Raw genomic sequence first — 12,978 nt, forward strand, 5'->3', positions numbered from 1 at the left:
AGGGTACAAGGTGATCAGGTCATCCCACGTGGGGCTCACAGTCTTCATCCCCATTTTACAGATGAGGTAACTGAGGCCCAGAGAAGTGAAGTGACTTGCCCAAAGTCACACAGCTGAAAAGTGGCGGAGCCGGGATTTAAACCCATGACCTCTGACTCCAAAGCCTGGGCTCTTTCCACTGAGCCACACCGCTTCTCACATGGGGTTCACAGTTCTAATCCCCATTCTACAGATGAGAAGCAGCGTAGCTCGGTGGAAGGAGCACGGGCTGGGGAGCCAGAGGTCGTGGGTTTTAATCCCAGCTCCCCCACGTGTCTGCTATGTGACCTTGGTCAAGTCACTTAACTTCTCTGGGCCTCAGTTACCTCATCTGTAAAATGGGGATTAAGACTGTGAGCCCCACATGGGACAACCTGATAAGCCAGTATCCACCCCAACGCTTAGAACAGTGTTTGTCACATAGTAAGCGCTTAACAAATACCAACATTATTATTATTATTATTATGAGGTAACTGAAGCACAGAGAAATTTAGTGACTTGCCCCAGGTCACAGAACAAACAAGTGTTAGAATCCACATCCATCTAACTCCCAGGCCCGTGCTCTAATATTAAATAATAATAATAATAATAATAGCATTTGTTAAGCACTTACTATGTGCAAAGCACTGTTCTAAGCACTGGGGAGGTAACAAGGTGATCAGGTTGTCCCACGGGGGACTCACATTCCTAATCCCCATTTTACAGATGAGGTAACTGAGGCCCAGAGAAGTGAAATGACTTGCCCAAAGTCACACAGCTGACAATTGGCAGAGCTGGGATTTGAACCCATGACCTCTGATTCCAAAGCCTGGACTCTTTCCACTGAGCCACGCTGCTGCTCTACCCACTAGGCCATGCTGTGTCCCATTTTTCATCTCCTTTGATGAATCCCTACAGCACCAGGACAGTGCTCTTCACACAGTGGGGCTCAGGAACTCCCGCCAGGATTGGGATGATGGTCGGAAGCTGTCCTTTGAGTGCCCCACCCCTGCCCCGTCGCCTCCTGATTGAGCAGGCCCAGATGGGTCGCATCTTTACAACAGCAACGCATCATGGGCAAAATGTAGCCAACAGCGTCCTCAGGCTCTGCCCATTCCGGGGCCCCAAGACTCACCCTGCACCACCAGCCTGACGTCCTGCCTCCGAGAGCCGGCCGCGTTGGCGACGATGCAGCTGTACTTGCCCGTGTCCTCCTGCAGTGTCTGGTCGATGTGGAAGCTGCCGTCAGCTCTGACTGAGAGGCGCCCGCCCTGCCGTGGCTGCAGAAAAAGGAGAATCAGTCAATCAATCAATCGTATTTATTGAGCGCTTACTGTGTGCAGAGCACTGTACTAAGCACTTGGGAAGTACAAGTTGGCAACGTATAGAGACAGTCCCTACCCAACAGTGGGCTCACAATTCAACCCCACCCTCCAACGGGGCTTGGAACAGAGCTGGGGAGAGGCCGGGCGTTGGGGCTGGCTCGCCGAAACGGGCCGCTCATCTCCTCAGACGGTGGTCACCCACTGGGCCGCTCCCCTGGTTGGGAGGCCACAGGATGACCACTGGCTTTAAAGCACTCAATCAGCTTGCCCCTTCCTGCCTCACCTCACTATTCATTCATTCATTCAATCGTATTTATTGAGCTCTTACTGTGTGCAGAGCACTGTACTAAGCGCTTGGGAAGTCCAAGTTGGCAACATATAGAGATGGTCCCTACCCAACAGTGGGCTCACAGTCTCAAAGTACTCACTACTTTCCTACTACAATCCAGCCCACAACTTTGCTCCTCTGGTGCCAACCTACTCACTGTACGTCAATCTTTATCTCTCCATCAATCTCTCGCCCCTGCCCTACCTCTGGCCTGGAATGCCCTTCTGCTTCATATCAGACAATTACTCTCCCCCATTTCAAAGCCTTATTGAAGGCACATCTCCTCCCTGAGTCCTCATTTCCTTTCCTCCCACTCCCTTCTGCGTCTTTCTGATTTGCTCCCTTTATTCATCATCAATCGTATTTATTGAGCGCTTACTATGTGCAGAGCACTGTACTAAGCGCTTGGGAAGTACAAATTGGCAACATATAGAAATGGTCCCTACCCAACCATGGGTTCACAATCTAGAAGGGGGAGACATCCTCATGTGGGGCCTCATCCCCCTCAGCCCCACAGCACTTTCGCACATATCCGTAATACATTTGTATTAAGCTTGCTGTGGGCAGGGAATGTGTCTGTTATATTGTCATACTGTACTCTCCCAAGCGCTTAGTACAGTGCTCCGCACACAGTAAGCACACAATAAATGGATCTATTGATCAGTTGACAGCATATCCGTAATACAATTATATTAAGCTTGCTGTGGGCAGGGAATGTGTCTGTTATATTTTTATACTGTACTCTCCCAAGTGCTTAGTACAGTGCTCCGCACACAGTAAGCACTCAATAAATGGATCTATTGATCAACTGACTGCATATCTGAAATACATTTATATTAAGCTTGTTGTGGGCAGGGAATGTGTCTGTTATATTGTTATACTGTACTCTCCCAAGCGTTTAGTACAGTGCTCCACACACAGTAAGCACTCAATAAATGGATCTATTGATCAATTGACCACATATCTGTAATACATTTATATTAAGCTTGTTGTGGGTAGGGAATGTGTCCATTACAGTGTTATACTGTACTCTCCCAAGCACTTAGTACAGTGCTCTGCACACAGTAAGAACTCAATAAATGGATCTATTGATCAACTGACCACATATCTGTAATACATTTATATTAAGCTTGTTGTGGGCAGGGAATGTGTCTGTTATATTGTTATACTGTACTCTCCCAAGCGTTTAGTACAGTGCTCCGCACACAGTAAGCACTCAGTAAATGGATCTATTGCTCAGTTGACTGCATATCCATAATATATTTATATTAAGCTTGTTTTGGGCAGGGAATGTGTCTGTTATATTGTTATACTGTACTCTCCCAAGCGCTCTGCACACAGTAAGCACTCAATAAATTGATGTTGCCAACTTGTACTTCCCAAGCGCTTAGTACAGTGCTCTGCACACAGTAAGCGCTCAATAAATATGATTGATTGACTGATTGATTGATCAATTGACCGCACTCACCGGGTTGTCATCCTTCAGCCAACGGCGCTCTGGGTAGGGCTTTCCGGCCAAGATGACGCAGGGCAGAGACACAGGCTGCCCCTCCAGAACCCGTACCACCGAGGCACTGCTGGCGATCTGCGGAGGGTCTGTCGGAGGAGAGGGCTATGAGAGCCAGATACTGTCTCTAATTTATCCCCTACTGTGCATTTCCCAGCGTTTAGTACAGAGCTCTGCACACAGTAAGCGCTCAGTAACACTGAATTGAGGAGAAAGCCCCCATCAGCCTCAACTCAGAGAAGCAGCATGGCATAGTGGATAGAGCACGGGCCTGAGAGCCAGAAGGTCAAGGGTTCTAATCCCGCCTCTGCCACTTGTCCGCTGTGGGACCCTGGGCAAGTCATTTCACTTCACTGTGCCTCAATTAACTCATCTGTAAAATGGAGATTGAGACTGTGAACCCCACCTAGGATGGGGACTGTGTCCAACCTGATTTGTTTGCATCCACCACGGCACTTAGTACAGTGCCAGGAACAGTGTAAGCACTTAAATTCATTCATTCCGTCCTATTTATTGAGCACTTACTGTGTGCAGAGCACTGTACTAAGCGCTTGGGAAGTACAAGTTGGCAACATATAGAGACGATCCCTACCCAACAATGGGCTCACAGTCTAGAATAAATACAATAATTATTATTAGTAACTCACTTTACAGCTAGACTCCCAGCTACCTTTTCAGTCCATTGTGTTCACTACTTCCTGAGAAAGACTTCCCCACCATTCCCACCTAGGACCCCCAACTCCTGAGTCTCCTCAGGAAACCACTGAATGCCTTATTGGTCACAGATCTCAAGGCATTCGGAAACAGAATCCCACTAGCTTGGGAAAGGAAAGCAGATAAAATAATAATTTGCTGGGCACCACGGATACACAAACGAAGAAAGCAAACCATGTTCGGAGACGGTGAGCTTGGCCTCGACCTGGACCTTCCCAAAGTCGTTCTGGGCTCTGCAGATGTAGACGGCCTGATCTTCGGAGGTGACATCTGGAAGAAAAAGGGATGGAAGAACGCTCAGGAGAGTCAACTCCAAAGTGGTGCTGGGGTCCTTGGGGAAGGGAGGGTTCCAGCTGGAAGTGGGTAAAGGAGAGGGAATTCTGCCACCTGGAGAGAGCATGGACTGTGGAGAGGGAAATGGAGCAGTGTGGTCTAGTTGATAAACCACAGGCCTGGGAGTCCAAAGGACCTGGGTTCTAATTCTGGCTCCACCATTTGTCTGCTGGGTGACCTTGGGTAAGTCACTTAACTTCTCTAGGTCTCAGTTACCTCATCTGTAAAATGGAGATTAAGACACTGAGGCCCCACGTGGAGCATGGACGGTGTCTGAACTGATTAGCTTGTAGCTTTCCCAGCGCTTCCTACAGTGCCTGTCACTCAGAAAGCACTTAACAAATGCTATTAAAAAAAAAAAAATTGGACCCATTGAAGCTGCCCAGAGCTATCCAGGGGCACTTCATCAGCGTCGGAAAACACACCACTCCGGGTCACATCTGGGCTCCTGGACCTAACCAGACTTACAGCTCTCTGGTTAAGCCAGCCCCACCTCACCCACCATAGCGGGAGCCCTGCAGGAAAAGCAAAAATTGGGCTTTCTGGCCCTTAAAATAGCACGCAAAATGCAGACAAACACCATACAAATCATTTTCGTTTTAAAGTTCACACTTGAGGTGCTTTTAAACCCAGGACTGCAGAGGATCTGAAAACTGGAACCCATGTAGTCAAGCATGAGCCTGTTATTGGGTGGGGACTGTCTCTATATGTTGCCAACTTGTACTTCCCAAGTGCTTAGTACAGTGCTCTGCACACAGTAAGTGCTCAATAAATATGATTGAATGAATGAATGAATGAATTCTGGCAATTGAGGCCCAGGTAATATGTCCCCCTCCCAGCCCCTGCCAATCCCATTCCTTAAATACTTTGTGCCTCCTGCTTAAGACTGGTAGAGACTGGGAATCACAGGGGCTCAGTTATATTACTGATTTTGCCCTCAAGTAGCATGGCTTAGTGAATACTGCTCAGACCTCAAAGTCAGGACCTGGGTTCTAATTCCAGCTCTGCTACCTGTCTGCTGTGTGACCTTGGGCAAGGCACTTCACTTCCCTGTGCCTCAGTTCCCTCATCTGTAAAATGGGGATTAAGACTGTGAGCCCCCCGTGGGACAACCTGATCACCTTGTAACCTCCCCGGCACTTAGAACAGTGCTGTGCACATAGTAAGCACTTAATAAATGCCATCATTATTATTATTATTACCCCAGTGCTTAGTACAGTGCCTGGCACATAGTAAGTGCTTTACAAGTACCACTATCATTGTTGTTATTATTACAGTGTTCTGCACATGGTAAGCACTCAATAAGTACAACTGATCGATTGATTGAGTCGCAGATGGGATTCAAAGTCTACGTAGGAAGAATAGCCGTTTTACAGATGAGGGCACAGAGTCACAAAGAAGTTAAATGACTTGCCCAAGGTCACACAACAGACAAGTATGTGCTCTTTCTCACGTTGCTTCTCAAGTCGGGTCTTATATGCAGGGGGCTCAGTCCATCCTCTCCCAGCCTCCCTGCTACATTTCCTCTTACTCTCCAAGAAGAGGGCTCCGGTCTCCAACAGCTTGGCCTTGCTGAGCAGCCTGGGGAAGGCTGCGACTGGTTTACCATCCCTCCTGGCCCAAGTGATCTTGGGGGGAGGGCTCCCCTCGGCTCGACAAGGTAGGATCACAGTCTGCCCCTCATCTGCCGCTACGTCCAGGGGCGTCTCCACCAGGCGGGGAGCGTCTGCGGGGAGAGAGCGGAGTCAGTGAAACGGTCGAGACGACAACAGAATCACAACAAGGCTCGGCCCTGGTAACCACTCGGGCGGGAATGGGAGAGCAGGACCCAAGCGCCGGGGCGTTGGCCTTGTGAGCTTCTCCGGCCTCACTCCAAAGAGGAAAATAGAAGCAAGAATGATTCCTCTCGTCCTCATCATAATCACACAGCTCATCTGAAAGGAAAGCGTAAACCTGGATTTGGCTTCTTCCCATGCCACATTTGTGAGTTATTGGATTCAGGAGTGCCAGCTTCCCAGCAGGGGCAGGCAGTTGCTGGCCCTCGCCCACCCCATCTGTCTTAGGGGGCACCGCTATCCCCCCGCTGCACCCTGCGGCTCCATAAAACGGCCCATCCATCCGTATTTCTCTGAGTCGGGATCCTTGGACACAGAAGGCTGGAGCAGGACCAAGTATGATCTTAACAGAACGGTTGGCTGGCTGACCAGCCGCTTAAAGGGGTTCACAGAGGGGCCTGGGGTTTAGCTCCAGGGCTTTCCCGTCTCTGATTTCTATATTAGGGCTTTTTCCTGGCCCAGTCCTTTCATCGGCTTCAGCTTCCCACGCCCAGGGTTGCACCAGGAGGGTCAGGGGTTTCTCATCCACCCGGGTGCAAATTCACACTTCCACACTTCCAGCTCCCACGTCTCTTAGATCCTCCCCCACCCTGTCTCTTTTGAAAAATTTACTTCAACACTGGATGGACATTTCCCACTAGGGAGCAACAGCAAACCCGTCAATCAAAAACAATTACAGAGCCCTTCCCCGACTAAGCCCTCATTTCCTCTTCTCCCACTCCTTTCTGCATTGCCCTTGTACTGAATTTGCCCCCTTTATTCACCCTCCCTCAGCCCTACAACATTTACGCACCTATCCCTCATCTGATAATAATAATAATAATAATAATAATAATAATAATAATAGCATGTATTAAGCGCTTACTACATGCAAAGCACTGTTCTAAGCACTGGGGAGGTTACAAAGTGATCAGGTTGTCCCACGGGGGGCTCACAGTCTTAATTTATACTTAAGTATAAGTATAAATACTTATTTACACAGTGTTAATTTATACTTCTGTCTCTCTCCCCCTCTGTCCACCAGCTGTCATACTGTACTCTCCCAAGGGCTTAGTATGGTGCTCTGCACACAGTAAACACTCAATAAATGTGATTGATTTTTTGATTTACTGAGCATCCACTGTGTACACAGCACTGCTCGAAGCAACTGGGAGAGTTCAGTATTTTTTCAATCATATTTATTGAGGTTTACTGTGTGCAAAGCACTGTACTAAGCACTTAGCACTGTACTAAGTTAATTCAATAGAATTAACAGACTTGATGTCTGCCCTCAAGGAGCTTACAATCTAGCAGGGGAAAAAGACACAAGGAAATTACAGATAGGAGGAAATAATAGAGTATACAAGATGTGTAAATCAATGCTGTGGGAGTTGTGATTAAGGGCTTAGGTAGGGCAACAGGGATGAAGTGGCAGGTGGAGGATTTAAAGCGGGGAGATCTGAGATTAATAAAGGAAGGCTTTCTGGAAAAGATATGATTTCAAAAGAACTTTGAAGGGGAAAGCTGTGGTCTGTCATACAAGCCACGGGGAGGGGAGGAGCAAGAAGTAGGCATTGGGGAGAGGAGAATGGGGCACAGTGAGAGGAAAGAAGATTGTGAGCTGGGAAGTAGTGGGAGATGAGAGTAGATAAGTCGGTGGGAGAGAGCCAATGGAGAGCTCTAAAGTCTGGACAGTCGATTTTGTTTGATGCAGAGGTTTTTGAGTGAAGAGACTTTTTTTTAATGGAATTTGTTCAAGACTTACTATGCATCAGGCACTGTACTAAACTCTGGGGTAGATACAAAGTTAATCAGGTTGGACACAGTCCCTGTCCCACATGGAGCTCGCAGTCTAAATTCCCACTTTGTAGATGGGGTAACTGAGGTACAGAGAAATAAGTGACTGGCCCAAGATCACACAGCAGACAAGCGGCAAAGCTGGGATTAGAACCCAGGTCCGTCTGATTCCCTGTCCTGCGCTCTATCCATTAGGCCACACTGCTCCAGGTGCAGTGTTACCTGTGCAGAATGACTTTTTAGAAAAATAATCCTAGCAGCAGGGTGAAGTATGAACTAGGGCGGGGAGAGGATAGAAGAAGGGAGATCATTGAGGAGGCTGATGCAATAGTCAAGCTGGAAATTTTTTTAAAAGGCATTTGTAAAGTGCTTAATATGTGCCAGACACTGTATTGAGCACTAGGGTAGATTCATTCATTCTTTAGTTTTTATTGAGCGCTTACTGTGTGCAGAGCACTGTACTAAGCTCTTGGGAAGGACAAGTTGGCAACATATAGAGACGATCCCTACCCAACAACGGGCTCACCCTCTGGAAGGGGGAGACAGACAACAAAACAAAACCTGGCTGTATTGTGTTTTTTGGAGGATTATTTATTGTCTAAACTGCGGTAGTCATCAAAAATAGATTCCAGGTAATCAGGTTGGACATAGTCTATGTCCCACATAGGGCTCACAGTCTTAATCCCCATTTTACACATGAGGTAACTGAGGCCCAGAAAAATTAAGTGACTTGCCCAAGGTCACACAGTGGACAAGTGGTGGAACTGGGATTAGAACCCAGGTCTTTCTGAATCCTGGGCCCGTGCTCTATCCACGAGGCCACACTACTTCTTGGCTATGACTAGGGTCTGGACTGGTGTGGTGACCATTTGGATGGGGAGGAAGGGGAAATGCTGCTCTGAACACAGTAAGCGCTCAATAAATAAGATTGAATGAATGAATGTGGAGAAAGAACTGACAGGATTTGGTGTTACACCGAATGTGGAGGTTGAAAGAAAGGGAGCAGTCAAGGATAATGCCAAGATACTGGTTTGAAAGGCTAGGAGGATGGTGGAGTTGTCGACTCTGATGGATAATTTGATAGAGGAGAGGATTTGGGAGGGGAGATGAGGAGTTCAGTTTTGGACATATTAACCTGGAGATGGGACACTGAAGTGTAGAGATGTCCTGGAGGCAGGAGGAATTAGATAAGGAAATAAGAGAACACAGAGATGAAAAGTCAAGGCAAGTCAGCTGCATAGAAGTGGTGGTTGAAGCCCTGAGGGAGGTGAGCTCCCCAGGGGAGTGGATATAAATGGAAAATAAAAGGGGATAATAATAATAATAATAATGGCAATTATTAAGCACTTACTATGTGCAAAGCACTGTTTAAGCACTGGGGAGGTTACAGGGTGATCAGGTTGTCCCACAGGGGGCTCACAGTCTTAATCCCCATTTTACAGATGAGGTAACTGGGGCACAGAGAAGTGAAGTGACTTGCCCAAAGTGACCCAGCTGACAATTGGCGGAGCCAGGATTTGAACCCATGACCTCTGACTCCAAAGCCCATGCTCCTTCCACTGAGCCATGCTGCTTCAGAACAAAGCCTTGCGGGAATGTACGGTTAGCGGGTGGGAGGCAGAAGAAGGGGCTCAAGAGGCTGAGAAAGATCAGCCAGAGAGGTGAAGATGGAGTCTGGCTAAGCCCTCCTTTCTTCTTCTCCCACTCCCTTCTGCATGGCCCTGCCCTTTATTCATTTCCCCTCCCAGCCCCACATTACCTATGTCCAGATCTGCAATTTATTTGTATTAATGTCTGTCTCCTCTTCTAGACTGTAAGCTCACTGTGGGCAGGGAATGTGTCTATTTTTAAATTGTACTCTCCCAAGTGCTTAGTACAGGGCTCTGCACACAGTAAACCCTCGGTAAATACAACTAACTGACAGGAAGAGGGCTCAGCCATCCCAAAGTACAGCCCCACTCCTGCCCCACCCTCCCAACCCCAGCAGGGTGACCTTTGACCTGGTGTCAGGCCCAACCACCTCTAGGCTAAATGGCAGGTTCCCAATGCCCAGAAACATATGCCGTATGCCAGTCACGCATCTCTGTCGCTTTCCTCTTGGAAAAACTGGTGCTTAGCTGGGCACTCAGCCTCGGAGAGAGTTGCTTGGAAGGACAGCACAGAAAGAAATGAAGGTGAGAGGGCCAGGTTTTCCACAGAGTAGGGGAAGCTAGCAGACAAGCAGCGTTCCTCTAATTGCTTTCCTTTCCCTAGGGAGCCTGGAGAGGTGTTCCCCACCCCTCATGCAAATGAGAATGAAAAGTAATTGGTGCTAATAAGCCCGAAGCAGGGAAGCTAATTAACCGGATGGGCAGTCTCTGCAGTTTCCCCTCTTCTCCTTCCTCACCTGTCTTGACTCTGATACACACAGACTTTTCTGGAGAAAACATGGGCCTATGGATTCCCCTCCCTCCCCTCAAGCCAATTGTCCTTCCTTCCCTAGTCTAAGTCCTCAGACTCTGTGGCTACTGAAGGGATGCTGTCACTGTCTCTCTGGAGCCCCAGAAAAAATGGTATTTGTGAAGTGCTCATTATATGCCAGGCACTCTACTAAGAACTGGAGTAGATACAAGGTAATCAGGTTGGACACATTCCATGTCCCATGTGGGACTCACAGTCTTAATCTCCATTTTACAGATGAGGTAACTGAGGCACAGAGCAGTTAAGTGACTTGCTCAAGTTCACACAGTAGACAAGTGGTGGAGCTGGGATTAGAACCCAGGTCCTTCTGATTCCAAGGCCCGTGCTTTGACCACTAGACCATACTGCTTCTCACATGAATGGCAGCCAATGGAAGGAGCAGGGATGAAGTCCCTGGACTCAAAGGACACATACACACACATCAATCCATCAATCAATGGTATTTATTGAGCATTTACTATGTACACAGCACTCGGCACACAGTAAGCGCTCAATAAATACGATTGAATGAATGTGGGCTCTATATGTGCATTTACTATGCGTATTAAGAGCTTGACGGAGCGCAATATAACTGAATTAGCCAACACATTCCCTGCCCACAACAAACTAATAATCTAGAGGGGGAGACGGACATTAATATGAATAAGTAACTTGTAATATATAATTTAAAGATATGTACATAAGTTCTGTGGGGTTGGGAGACTATCAGATGTCCAAAGGTCACACCTACATACTGAAGGTGGCCTCTTTCAGAAGCTGTACTGGAGCCCCTCTCTGTTCTCCTTTACTTGGAAAAATGCATTCAGGGGGGTCTTCTGGGGTCCTACAGCTGGGAACAATCAAGTGTGGGATCAATCCCCCCACTTGAGCAGTCGCCACTATCCATGTCTGGAATACCCCTCCCACAATAGCCCTGGCTGGAAGGTCAGGTGCCAGGCTTTGAGAAGAACTGAATAGCTCAGCAACAGTACAGGGCTTGCGGGCATTTCATTTCCAGCCCCAGTGTCCCTGCCAACCTGGCAATAGTGGGTGGTCTCCAGCTAGTTACCACATGGGCAGCCAGAAGACTAAATTTCACATCATTTCTGCCAGAATCCATTCTGGCTAATTCCAACAGGTGCCACCCCCATGCTTCTAGCTCCGTTGGATTGTGGCCAGCTGCCTGGTCGCCACCCGGGCACACAAACCAAGCCCAATGATCCTGTGGGGAGAGGCTGGCAGTCAGCTGGAATTGCTCCTTCAGGAGCCTGCCTCTCTCGGCCCCCTTGGAAGACTCCCCCTCAAGGCCACACCAAAGTAAACCCTGGCCAGACTGAAAGCCATTTCAGTCACCATTTTAGAGAGAACACCATTTTAGAAAGAAAGTCAAGGTCTCCAGAAAGTGCGACTGCTAATGAAAATAGCAGCCACAAGCCACGGAGCCAGTGTCGACGGCAGCATCCGTACAGGTCTGATGGAGAGAACAACTGCCAGGCCACCGATAGTCTGCGTGGGCCCAAACCGATGCGTAACTACAATCAGGTGGCCAAGTTTCTTCCCACTAAGCAAGGGAAGGAGAGTGGACAGATGACAGGACTGGGTTCTAATCCCTGCTCTGCCACCCGCTTGCTGTGTGCTTCTCTGTGCCTCAGTTCACTCATCTGTAAAATGGGGATTGAGACTGTGAGCCCCAGATTGGACATGGACTGTGTCCAACCCAATTTGATTGAATCCACCCCAGCACTTAATACAGTGCCTGGCACACAGTAATCACTTAAATAACCATAATTATTATTATTAATAGTAATAATCATAAATTCAGATTCCCAGGAGTGACTGTGTCCAGCAGCTCTCCCCTCGTGCAGAGAAGCAGTGTGGCCTAGTGGAGAGATGACAGGCCTGGGAGTTAGAAGGACCTGGGTTCAAGTCCCAGCCCTGCCACTTGTCTGCTGTGTGACCTTGGGCAAGTCACTTCACTTCTCCGGACCTCAGTTACCTCCTCTCTAAAATAGGGATTAAGACTGTGAGCCCCATGCGAGACATGGACTGTGTCCAACTTGATTATCCTGTATCTACCTCAGAGCTTAGCACAGTACCTGGCACCCAGCAAGGGCTTAACAAATACCATAAAAAAAACCAACAACCTAGAGCAGGAGTCAGCGAAAGCCCCAGCAAAGACCTGGTTCAGACAATGCAAGGAACAGGGGCAGCCTCCAGGTGGAGAGGCTGACGGATGTCTTGAAATCAACCAATCAGTGGTATTTATTGTGTGCAGAGCACTGTACTAAGCACTTGGGAGAGTAGACTATAAAGAGCTGTCATACCCGAGTCCTGGAGAGATCTGATCTGCAAACAGCCACGATATGACTAGGACTCCTCCTTTCTCCAGAAACCAGTGCCTCCGTGCCCAGACAGTGCCCACCTGTTCCAAAGTCATTGGGCCTTTTCCCTTCTGGGGCAGGTACTCTCTCTCGCCAGCCCTCAATTGAACCACTTGCCAACCTTTTCCCACTCCTTGATCCACCTTAAATGTCTGGACCATTCATTCAGTCGTATTTATTGAGCACTTACTGTTTACTGAGCACTATACTAAGTGCTTGGAAAGTACAATTCAGCAATAGAGACAATCCCTACCCAATAACAGGCTCACAGTCTAGAAGTGGGGAGACAGACAACAAAACAAGTAGACAGGCAACGATAGCA

General features: G+C 48.2%; 1 protein-coding gene across 1 annotated transcript in view; it reads right to left on the minus strand.

Annotated features, from left to right (window-relative positions):
* Positions 1-12,978, minus strand: part of HMCN2 (hemicentin 2) — a 155,825-nt gene that overhangs the window by 112,627 nt on the left and 30,220 nt on the right. The window contains 4 exon segments of the mRNA XM_038745120.1: positions 1,154-1,298; positions 3,140-3,267; positions 4,067-4,162; positions 5,757-5,951. Coding sequence (XP_038601048.1) covers positions 1,154-1,298; positions 3,140-3,267; positions 4,067-4,162; positions 5,757-5,951 — 564 coding nt within the window.

The sequence above is a fragment of the Tachyglossus aculeatus genome, chromosome 4 (genome assembly GCF_015852505.1).
Source record: "Tachyglossus aculeatus isolate mTacAcu1 chromosome 4, mTacAcu1.pri, whole genome shotgun sequence".
Lineage (NCBI taxonomy): Eukaryota > Metazoa > Chordata > Mammalia > Monotremata > Tachyglossidae > Tachyglossus > Tachyglossus aculeatus.